Source organism: Chamaea fasciata, unplaced genomic scaffold (genome assembly GCF_029207755.1).
Source record: "Chamaea fasciata isolate MVZ Bird 193981 ecotype frontalis unplaced genomic scaffold, bChaFas1.0.hap1 SCAF_6, whole genome shotgun sequence".
NCBI classification, from domain to species: domain Eukaryota; kingdom Metazoa; phylum Chordata; class Aves; order Passeriformes; family Sylviidae; genus Chamaea; species Chamaea fasciata.
Window position 1 is genome coordinate 10,691,691 of NW_027094091.1, and position 12,201 is coordinate 10,703,891.

Below are 12,201 nucleotides of genomic sequence, written 5' to 3' on the forward strand. Positions count from 1 at the left end.
CTTTGTAGCAGCCCCTGTCCAAGCCCAGAGGCACCTGGATCAAATCCAGGCTTCCAACACTCTCTGTGCTCAGCATGGGAGGGTTGCATTGGGAACCTTGGTCTGTCTCCTTTGGCATGCTGCAGAGGTGTGCTGAGTGAAGGAACTGAAAGGAATAATTTGCCTCAGGCTGGCTGAGCTCAATTTTTAAATTTTTAAAAATTTATTTTCAGAAACTATAAAGTTAAAAGTTTATTTAATTTTCCTATCTTCATAGTAATCATGAAAGAGAACCAGGAGGAAAAATTGGAGAGACATTGGTGTATTTCAGAGAATTAACCTGAGAGGTAGAGGGAATTGAATTTCCCTATTTTTAGAATTAAAGCTTTCCTACTTTATCCCAGCCAGCTGAATCCACTGTTGAAAGGCACATATTGCTGTTTTCAATAGAGAATATATTTCATGCCTTTATGGATCATGTGTGTCATCTGTATCAATGTATACATCTATTAATAGAAATTTTCAAAAGCCTGACAGAGAAAGCAGAACATGCTTCTCTCCTTGGGGAAAGCATCAGACAATAGTCAATGTATGGCAGAAGTTACTCATTGCACAAAGAATGCAGCAGTGAGAACTGTCATAAAAAAGTGTTGAAGGACAGAATAAAAAGGGGTTCTTTTCCAGCTTCACATACAAATGTGAGGTCTTCTTTATCTATTCTTATAAAATGCAACATTATCTCATTTCTGACTCTTGTGTAGCACACTGGAAGTCTGGAGCTCCAGATTCACAAAGCAGAAACTGTTCTTCAGTTGTGCTGCTCATATGGATGACATGCTCAGACTCCGGACTTGAACAATTTTTAAGTTTGATGTTTGACGTGGATAATAAAGTTGTATTGCTCACTACAGAAATACCAAATTATAATGTATAGTTCCTACCATTGCCATATTTGTGTTTCTTTGTCATTGTTTTGCTATTCTGTTTCTCCATTCCATTAACATCCTTAATTTACTGTCTCACATTTCTTCTGGGTATGTAATTATTCATAACTTTGAAAGAAGTTCTACCCTAAAAAGGGATCTGTTTTCAGCTGAGGGCCCAAGTGAAGAGCTCCCGAGGGGTGCTGCAGTGCTTCCCTTTGGTTTTTTTTTGTTTTTACCGCCACAGGTCACTTGTTTCTGTGTGTCTCAGCCTTATCTGAGCCCCATTTCCCCTGGGATTTGGAGACAGGCGCAGACTTTCACCTCCTACCACAGATTCTCTGTCTTCATCATCAGAGGGAACTGCTTTTCTTTTGTGGAATCGGAGCCTGTTCATTAATTCTGTAGTGGCTGCTTATCTTTTGTGGTTTGGAGAGAGGGAGGAGGTGAGATAATGCAGGAGCCAACAGACAGGACCTGGAATGTCTTGTCCTGATGGGACGATGTCAGCTGATACTTTCGGAGATGGTTAAATGCAAGAAATTTCAATTTCCTGCTGCAGAAGGGTAATGGGAGTCCAAAAAGAAAACTCATCCTCAGTGCCCACAGAGAGCACAGAGGCAGGAGGGTGAGATTTCTCAGCCTGCTGGGTGTCCAGTGAGAGTGAAATCCATGTTCATGTGCTTTACAAAGTATGTTACATTTATTTTGGGAACAAAAGAAATCTCATATGGAAAACAGACCTTAGATTAAGTCTTGAATAGCTTTATAAACTCCACTGGAAGTTTATTTAGTTAGTTATCAGCATCTTTTTGTTTTTGTTTTGTTTTGGTTTTTTTGGCTAGCATATTATGAGTTCCATGTAGATAATTGGTACTTTAAAAAAATAAATGCCCTTAACAAATTTTTTTTCTTCTTTTTTTGGTTCTTCTTCTTTTTTTTTTTTTCCCTTTTTCTCTTTTTTATTTCCCCTTTTTTCATTTTTCCTTCTGTTTTATTTTTTTTTTCTATGAGTCTGTGAACTTGTTTAAAAGCAGGCGTTCCTCTCCAAAGTCTGTGGTGTTGCTTAAATACTGGTCTGCACTTTAAAAAATAAATGCTTTGTCCATCCACCCTCTGCTAATGGATTACACCCCAGTATTGCTGTCACTCAATGCATGGCTGTAAGATTTTTCACATGGCTGTAGGATTCACTGATGGAGTAGGATTTTTGGCAGCTTGTTTCTTGTCCAAACATTCCTTAATGCCTTCCCACCTCTTGTTTTATCACCCAGGTATTGTAACAGTAGCATTTGGAGCTCTGATAGCTTTTTTGGAAAGCTGGTTTTGTAAAAGCCAATTCCTTGAGAACTGAAGCAGAGAGAAGAAAAAGAGGAATACATGTGGGTTGTGGCTGAAGTGATCCCTTGACAATCATTGAGGTTGATCATAAATATGCATGAGAAAGGAGGAGTTTTTAGTAGATGCATTTTGCCTCTCTTGCCCCAAGCTATATGGAAAGAATCTTTGTGACAGACGAGGAGTGCGAAATTTTAAACAAAATATGGGGTTTGCCAGTTTTTAGAGAGGTGTAATTATTTTTATGCTAAAACATTCAAATGGAAATCCTTATGTATGTTTTAATTGCTTTATACTAGTTCTTCATCTCTAGGCTTCATTTGCTATTTAGGGTTCACTGCTTTTTTAACACACTACCACTCTTTACTCTAATGCCATGTATCCCCAAGCTGATCATCTTCATTTTCTGAAGCAGGATCTAGAATATTTGTCAGGTGGAATCCATCACACCTTGTACATTATGGTTCTCAGGGCAGCAGAGAAGGGCCAGTGCAACCAAGAGAAAACTCATAAAGTGAGAAGTCTTGTCTCATCACAGGGTGTTCCTCAAGCAGCAACACTTTTTGTTTCTTGGGGGAGGGGATTTCAGTACAATTTTCAAATATGTCAACTAGTTTCTAGTAGCACATTAAAAAAATTAAAAACTTTTCCTACTGCTAAATGTGTTCTCACTGCCTGCTTTCAGATTTTGCGTGCTTCTCTGGATGATGATAAAATAGTCATGAAAGAAGCTTTTTTACTAATTGCTGGATATGGGATATTTGTAACTGCGTTATAGGATTGACTGGAAGTGAGTCAAAGTGATTTTGTATTTTTCTTCATAAAGATTTTTGTCTCTGTGGCTCTGCATTCATTGTAGTGTCCCCGATATTTATAGCTTTATAAAAAACAGCCATGGTTTCCTCAGCAGGAGTCTGTTATGAGCTTTTTAAGAAAATATTCAAATTACAGCATCCAAAACTAAGGATAGTGACACCATTTCAAGAGAAATGGGTATAAACATGAAGTTCACATTCTGCTTTTTAATTTAAGTGAGAACCTGTGTCTGGTTTCTACAGTATTGCTTGTGTATCCAAATACCAATGAGGTTGTTTTTAAAGACTGGGAGAGTCTCTATGTTTCAAGACGTTTTCACATATAGGTTCAAGATTGGCCTCAATATTACTGATTAATCTGGTCAAATTTGTTCGGGGAAGTCAAGTGGGATCACCCCCCATGCAACTAGGACTGAAAATGCTGACGTAGAATTTTTGCTTTCCTGGAAGTTGTACTTCACATAAATGCACATCTCTCCTCAAACAGAGGGGTTGCAAGGTGAAAGTCTCCGGCCTATATTGTATACAAAGGCAGATTAGGTGATTTTTTGTAGTGGGTCTCTGTTCTAGCCTTCAGCTTCTGCAAATGACAAACTAAACAGAGACCAGAAAATGTAAGCGCTGAGAAATTTGATTCAGCAGTGTTCAAGGAACTGATCAATAGGATCTTCTAAAAAATTGAAGCTCAATTCATACTTCTGTGATATATTTCTATACTTATGTATTTTAATAGATGTATTTATAACAGACACACAAGTATGGAAGTGAAGTTACTCTGTGTGGGAGGTTTGTGCTGCATGGACAAGACAATAATTAATAAACGTACTTCCTGTCCTCCTTCCTGGATTTCTTTAAAAGTTCAGTAGTGTATATTATTTAACTGAAAAACACTTTCAGGCCATTTGTGCTGTGGCAAGGCTAAGAAATACTGTAATTGCTAGGACTGACCAAAAACAATCTGACCATTTTTCTAATGAGCTCATTCTTGTCACTTCTTCTGGTTTAAGCAACCTTGAAATCATGTGTGTGGTATAGAACTGCCCCTATGATTTTTTTCTAATCAACTGGAAGTGAAAACTATATTCATTTAAAAAATGATTATAGGCCATACCCGTAAACATAGATTTGGAATAATTGCATCATCATGCATTTTTAGTCCCATTTGGTTTTAGTTCTGGTTTGGAACAAAATCTGCAGTGTGATGTAATTGCCTTATTCTGATTATTTTTACCTTGGTGTATTCTGTTGCTGGCTTGTGTATATAGTTTTTATGTGCTGCCATTTGAAACTCCTGAGAGCTGGTCTTGGAAACCCTTCTGGATTTATCATTGTTTTTTTATTTGTGCATGGTAATTACAGCAGCCCATTAGGGGCCTATAATTCCTATTGAGCATAGAATGGACTTCTCATCTTTTAATATGGAATGTGATTTTGCTCCTCAGTCAAGCTAAAATCAGCTTACTGTTGTGATTACCATCCCTGGGCTCCACCCTGCCTTTCACCACCTGCCACTTACCAGTAATTCCTTTGGCAATGATAATACAGCCAAAACTGTCAAATAAATTGGCCCCTTTTTGAGAGCCTTTTTCTGATTATTATTCTTTCTTTGTGGTGATGTCAGATTTTCAAGGGTAATCTCTCACTGAAGGAGTATGTTTTTCTTTGGGACTTGCATCACCCGCTGTTTTTGAGTCTCCATTTAAGAAATAATGACTGCTTACTGAAAATATGTAGATTTTCTGTTATTCAATTCCTTTTTTTTTTTTTTTTTTTGTTTTTTGTTTTTTTTTGTGAGCCCATCATCACATTTCTAGGAAGGAGACAATAAAATGTTTTTAATCCAGAAAATCAGCCAAGGATTGATAACAGGGAAACTTGTTTCTTCCCCTGAACATGCAAGTTTATTTGTTGCCATCTTGGGAAAAAAAACTTTCAGCACTTAGTTTCAATACACTCCATGACAGTATTTCTGCTCTTTCCTTAAGCAGCAAAAGTGCTAACACAGGGAAAGTATGCTTTTAAGAAATGTGGAAAGAGTGTTTCTCGCTATCTGGGAACAGTGTTTCCCTTCTTGCCATCAGTGCAAATGATGTCAAACATCATATATGAAGTGAAATTCAAAAATTTCTTCCTTCACACTGTGATATTTGTGATGCTATTAAGTCTCACAGAGGAAAATACATCCCTAATTTAGTCCTGCTAGAAACAACGTCTAAGTGTTCACGTCTAGCATTTTTTTAACAGCTGCTAACAATTTCATTCTGTTGTCACACTAAAATTGTGAATTAGCATTTATGGCTGCTTGCTTGACGTGTCACACACCTGTGAGCTTACTGAGGGAGGAGGAACAAGTCTGGCCATGCTCTGTGTTCCCTGGTGATGCACTGCTTGACTTTTGTGTCCACAGTGCTGGACACCAGGCCCAGGGCACATGCTGTGAGTGTGAATGTGAATGTGTTGCTGAGGCAGTCTTTTGGCATGTTTTCAAATATTGCCTCACTGGTATCAGGTTCATCTTCCCATCTTTGTATCCATCCTAACCAAAGCTTTGTTTTTTAAATCCTCTGCTGGGGCAGTTAAATTGCTTCCAGTACCTTTGGTGGGCTGGTCCTTGTAGGTCAATGGGAAGGGGTAACCAGGGACTGCAGTGCAGATTTCCTCCAAAGACATGGAGAAAAGCCGCACGTTCATGGTACAATCAGGAGAGATTTGGGCTGGTGCCAGCTCCCAGAAGCTTCTCCCATAGCAGTTTCATATCTTTGTCCTCTTGCTTCCCTGTCTCCTTCCCTGGTAACTCCCTCTTGCTCTGTTTTCGTTTCTCATTGTGCAATTCGTCTGTTTATATTAGATTATAAGATCCTGAGAACAAGGATCTGATAATTTTTAATAACTTAACACAGTTGTGCGCACTTTGCATATCAAACGTATCTGATGCATTCATCCTTTTTTCCCTTCCTAGAAGTGAAGGTTCTCAGCAAAGAGATGAGGTGACTGTGGCATACAGTATTCTTTGGTGAAGAGGTGAAGGGAGCTTAAGCCTTTTAGATAATTTACAGTCCCTTGCCTTAAAGAAATCAGGAAACATGGCATTGCAAAGAAATATTAGTGCAGTAATATATGCAATTACTAACAGTAATTGCAATTACTAACAATAAGTATGGCTGTAGAACTACATGAAAAATATACATTTCTTGTACTGCATACTGATTAGGTTTCACAGTGATTGCCTAGATTGTATGGTAATGATAGCTTTTGAAAGCATATATCACATCAAGTAACTATTAAAATATTCATATATTCTGTAACTAAAATGAACGCTATTAATGCATTTTATATTCAAAGCATACTTAAAAGATGGAGACCACTATACACAGCATGGAATATACATCTTATCTCTAAACTCTATAATTTGAGAACAGCAACAAAAAAAAAAAAAAAAAAAAAAGCTGATTATTTGGGTGTTTTGGGGTTTGGGGTTTTTTTGGTCATATGGCCTTTTTATTTCTCTTAGAGTCTCATGATCACTTACTACTTTGCAAATCTGAACCTATGCCTTTGTGCTTCAGAAAGCTGCATGGTGTATATATGTTGTTTCATAACTTGAACAACTCTGGAAGTAATAGGGTTATTGTGAAATGCTTTGGATTTCTGACAGACTTCTAGAGAGCTTAGACAGCTACAAATGTGATGGCAAAAAAAATTGCCATTGTAGCCGTGGGATGTTTTTCATGAGCTACATTGTGAAGTGATGCAGACAATTTTCCTGACATTTTAAATACCCTCTTTCTGCCAATATATTGTGAAAATCCTTGGGGAATGTGGTTCCTGAAAATGTGGACAGTTTATGTAATGGCAGCGCTGCTGCTCAGTTAAATAAAAAAATATCGTCACCAAGAAAAACTTGGGCGGGATAGAATTATATGTACAAAATAATAGAGTCTTTGAGAAAATTAAGGGTTAAGGGTCTCGAGCACAAATCTTAAGAAGCAATATCTAAGGGAGCTGAGATTCTTTAGACAGGAGAAAATGGGATTCAGGGTGGACATTGTCTATAACTCCCTGAGAGGAGATTATAGGGAGGTGGGTGTCAGTGTTTTCACCCAAGTAGCAAGCAACAAAACGAGAGGAAATTTCCTCAGTTTGCACCAGGGTAGGTTTAGATTGGATATTATGAAAAATTTCTTCCATGAAAAGATGTCCAAACATGGGAACAGGCTGCCCAGGAAAGTGGTGAAGTCACTGTCCTTGATAAACATGTGGATTTGGTGCTTAGGGACATGGTTTGATGGTGCACTTGACAGTGCTGTGGTTGGACTTGATGATCTTAGAAGTCTTTTGCAGCTTAAAAGATTCTATGAAAATACTTGCCCAAGCCTACTTCCTCAGGGATTTCTTTTTTAAGATGTTTTCATGCCCTGGTATTGCTGATTGGCGTTTTCTGTGCTTGCCACTGGTAGTTTGTTGGCTTTGCCAGAGCAGTCAGACCATAGGTACAGTTTCTTGGAGACAAGAATAGGCCAAGAGTGCCTTGCAGGAGTGTAGTTAACATCTGCAGGCTTCCCTGCACTTTGCTGTTGTCAAATGTAGGATAAAGCAAATGCATCTCAAACAAGGGTTGTTTAAACATCCAGACACATTCTCAGGAATGGAAGAAAGGATTCCAGGTTCACTTGGGTAAACAACCGTATCAGAAAGGTTTTAGGAGTAGGGAAGAGCTGGTAAGGGAGTAAGTAGCAAAGAGTGTACCTTTTAGAGGTCTGAAGGGGCTTAGCAGCAGTTGCCCAGTTAGGCCTTGAAAAGACTGTAAAAACAACTGTGATTAACTAGAGAAAAATTTAAGTGGAGGCATTTTGGAATGAGGATATGAAACTATAAATAGTACATCCCCTTAAGTGAAGGGATCAGAGAATCTCAGAATTATGAGACAACTGAAGCATGAAAATGTTCAATACCATGGGTTTCCTCATAAACCTGAGAGATATCATATGATCTGGCTGTGACAAAGGTGCTTGTATGTATGATCTGAGCTACTGCAGTTATTATGAGAATGGAAGACTTTAGGGATGACTTGGAAGGAGAAAAGTAGAACTCTGCTTATGTAGTTCATTGATAAAAAAAACTGAGAAGCACTGGGAAATAGAGAGAAGGAATGTAAGTTTTTCCAGAGCTAGTCGGAAAGCTTTGAGATCTGGAATAATAGGATAGGATGAAATGTGAAATGCATCACATGAAATCTGGGGAGTGATAAGGAAACTGTGAGAGAGTGGGAGCTTGTCTTTGGAGATCATAAAAAGAAATCACTGCAAAAAAAAAGAATATCTGCTCTTTCTTACCACAGCAAACAGAAGAAAAAAGATGAAGGAAAGATTCATTAAAGTACCAGTGGTATCTAGAAGCTTTACCAGGCCTTAAATTTGTTCTGCAGTTAGAGATTTTGCAGTTTGTTAATGGGATGGGAACCAGAGTGGCAGTGGTAGAAAAGCAGGGAACCAGAGTGGCAGGGGCCACCATTCCTACACTTAACTTCTCTAGTGCTGGCTTCGTCATGTGGCATGTGAAAAGATGGATCTTTCAGTTTGGAAATAAATGTTATAAATGCCAACAGTGCTCACTAATGGATTATTCTGTTGGTTCTATTAATGTTTAATAATGTTAAAGTCTCTTTTAATCAGGGAGGACCATACATTTTTAAGAAATACTAGAAAATAACTATGAATATGGGTAAATGAGAATTAACTCTTACCTTTTTTTTCCAATGGAATTTTCAGAAAAAGTAATTCTGATTTTTTTAGTCTTTCAGCCATGGAAGAGTTAATAGTTGAGCTGCGCCTGTTTCTTGAACTTCTGGACCATGAATATCTAACTTCCACTGTCAGGGAGAAGAAGGCAGTAATAACTAACATTCTCCTGAGGATACAGTCATCAAAAGGTCAGTGCCGGGGTGTGTTTTCTCGCTTGCAGCTTGCACAGAATAAGTCTGTGCTCAGTGAAATAATTTTAAGAGCTGAAGACAAGCCCTAAATTGAAGCAAGACAGAAAGACAGGGTGAAGCCAAGGTGTAACTTTCCTGAATGCTTTCCTTTGTGTCCAGCAGTAAAATACAGCAAAAGGCACACTTAAAAGTATGTTGGGTGCACATGGGTGAACCCAGCCACAGAATTATTTCCTAGGCAGAATGATTCCACTTCTGCTGGTAGAGTGGCTACTTAATTTAATTTGTGCCAGTAATGCTGTTTGTGACTTTTGATGTCAGTGCTGGCCACAGCACTGTTTCATCTGTGTCAAATGACCCAAATCCATCAAAAGGATTGATACTGAGGTGGAGTCTGGTGCATAACTGATACAGGAGTGCCAAGCCAGAGATAGGAAATAGTTGTCAGAATGTTTGGATTGCATTTTGCAATTAGACTTACTTGCTTGCTTTCTTCCTATCTAAAACTATTTCTATTGCACAATTGCTTGTCTCCATCAAGATTATGGAACTGAGTGCAACATAAGTGATTTACTGTGTAGTACAGGAACCTTTCCACAGAGCTTTAGTGAAGAACATTCCTCACTATTTTTTCTAACAGTACCCTTATATTTTTTACTACATATTCTGTATGCAGTGATATCTGGGCTCTAAGAACTTTGTCTCCACTACATTTGACAGAACTACTGCCAGTGTAAACCCCCAGTTTAGGTTTTTGAAAAATACCAGAGTTTGTTGAAGAAAAATGCCACATTGTGAGAAGCTGTATTTCTCATGGTTTGTTTCTTCTCTGGTGCTAAAAAAATATGGCCTTGTTTGATGGAGTGTTGTCCCCATTTATTAAAGAAATAGTTTTTCCCATGGGATTCAAGTCCAAGGAGATCTTTAAAGTAATGATTGTCCTCTTTTCCATTTTGATATTCTTAAAGACCCGCCACTATTTCTACTTCATCCTGAGAGAGCGAGGCAGATACCAATTTCTTGTATTGTGGTAGGAGTCTTCCTAAGGCTCATGAGCTCCAAAAGCTCATCAAAATACATCAAACTCCCCCAAATTCTGTAGGTGTGAACCTGGAATTTGATATGTTTAGAAACAGCTGTATTTTACTGGGGTTCAAAATAACTCCAGCAGTGCTGAGCTGACACTGCATGTTCTTCTTGCAGTCTTTACAGCTAGATTTATTAAAAAAGACACCTGACGTTTTTTTATAAATCCGGTGTCATTCTGTTGCCAACTTTGAAAACATGGGGAAAGGTTGTCACATTCTTTTGGGATTGTGGATGGTGTTCCAGATAGAAAACTCTCCATTTCAGATTGCTGAGTATGTTTCTGGACTCTAGAGCTCAATTATTTATGCTGTTAAATTATGGAGTGATCCTTGCAGTGGTTTGGTCTGAGTTGACTTGTCTCCTCCACCAGTTCCTAGGCATGATGTGGGAGTTAGCTCAGGCAAAGATCTGCTCCCTGTAGACAGTTCAAAACCACTTTGATGGTGAGAGGTCTTAAATGTGTGAGTATCAATTTCTGTGGGCTAGGGCACCTTCCTAGGTGTGTTCACTCTGTCTCTGCATGTGATGACAGATAAGAAGACCCCACAACCATGGCTTTCCACTATTCAGCCACTACCATTTAGGTTTTAAAGCCTATTTTAAAGCAGGCTCTGTAACAAGATCCATTTAATCCAATTACAGGATCCATCCATCACCAAGATCCCAGGGAGATCCATGTATTAAGTGGTAGGGCTTTGCTCAGTGCAGTTGTTACTGGAACATTTTACTCACCTCTAGTGCCTTTTTTCAAGGAGATCAAATGTAGACATTTCAAAGAAAAGTTGTAAAAGTGATTAAAGGATCCAGAAATATGCCTTCAAATTATCCAAAATGAGGTGATATAATGAATTTTTATGTAGAAAAGGAATGACTGAGAACAAGCTCCTAGACTTACACAACAGTAAGTGCAATGGCTGAATGTTTGTTTCAAAGTGGAAATAAAGCACATGTTTTGAGCATTGAAGCTATGAACAAATGGAAGAACTTAGCAACTTCTGCATGCCATTGCTGGCATCTTATCAAGATGGAATATTTTCCTAAAAGATACGCTCTAATTCAAACTAGAATTGAGGAAACCCCATAGTTCAGTTAAATAAGAGATCATAGGACTATGCTTTATATGTCTATAAACTCTAGTTTATGTAATTGAATAGAATTTAAGCCAGCATGGCCTCTAAAAAGCATCCAGTTTCTCTCCCCAGGCTACTCATGTATTGCCTCTTCCTTTCTGCTAGCACAAACATTATTTGCTTTTTTTTGGTGGTTTAGTCCTAACCAGTGTCACTTCCCTGGTCTGGTTCAACCTAAGGCCACACACATGCTTATGCTGGCTCAAAGTAGGGGTTGGTGCAGGGACAGGAACAAGGCAGGGAAGGAGAGGAACTGCCTCCTTGGGAGCTCTGCCATCACGTCCTGGCCTTGAGTGTGTGTGAAACTACCCAGGGAGTCATGTACTTTACTGGAGCTGACCCTGCTGCTTTTTTTATCAGTTGTAACATTCAGTACTCCCATCCCTTTGAAACTATTCATCTCTTCATTAAAATAAAAAGCAATAAAAAAATGCATGAACCCACAGTACTCTGTAACTAAGATGAACTATCATTTGGAGTCTGTTTTTCAAATTGTTGTTTTACTCCACCCACACAACTCCATGAGAGCTCTTGGGTTGCTGGCACAGTTTAAGAGGCTTGAGGACTATGCTGAGTTCAAGCTCTTTAGTTGCATTTGCAAAACTCAATAGGGTCAATCCAACAAGATTTTTTGATTGCTGGAGAAAACCATTTAAAAGTAATGAGGAATGGTAATGATGGATCTGGGGAACTGGGTACTGGCTGGCTTCGTTTGAATGTTTGGAAATGAACAATTATGTTTTTCTTTGTAAAGGTGTGGAAATTACTGTGATGGGCTGGTTGGGTTTCAGCAAAACACTTCAAACTGAGTGGGTTCTTACTTGGGGAATTCTTTAGAAATATTTTGCCTTGTTTTGTTCCATCTCCCCCAAATGCCCACTGTTTTCTGCATCTAATATCTATCAAGCAGGGAGAACTGGGACATGCAGATATGTTCTTCAGGTCACAGCTGCTGGGCCTCAACCAGCCCTGCATCCAAACCAGTGGTTACTGTG

The 12,201-nt window shown here is 38.7% G+C and overlaps 1 protein-coding gene across 1 annotated transcript in view; it reads left to right on the top strand.

The window, feature by feature from the left end:
• AFAP1 (actin filament associated protein 1) overlaps positions 1 to 12,201 on the top strand; it is a 113,642-nt gene that overhangs the window by 40,226 nt on the left and 61,215 nt on the right. Inside the window, exon 2 of the mRNA XM_066185409.1 lies at positions 8,856 to 8,984. Within this exon, the coding sequence (XP_066041506.1) occupies positions 8,858 to 8,984 (127 nt within the window). The 5' untranslated portion in view covers positions 8,856 to 8,857. The remainder of the gene's footprint in view (positions 1 to 8,855; positions 8,985 to 12,201) is intronic.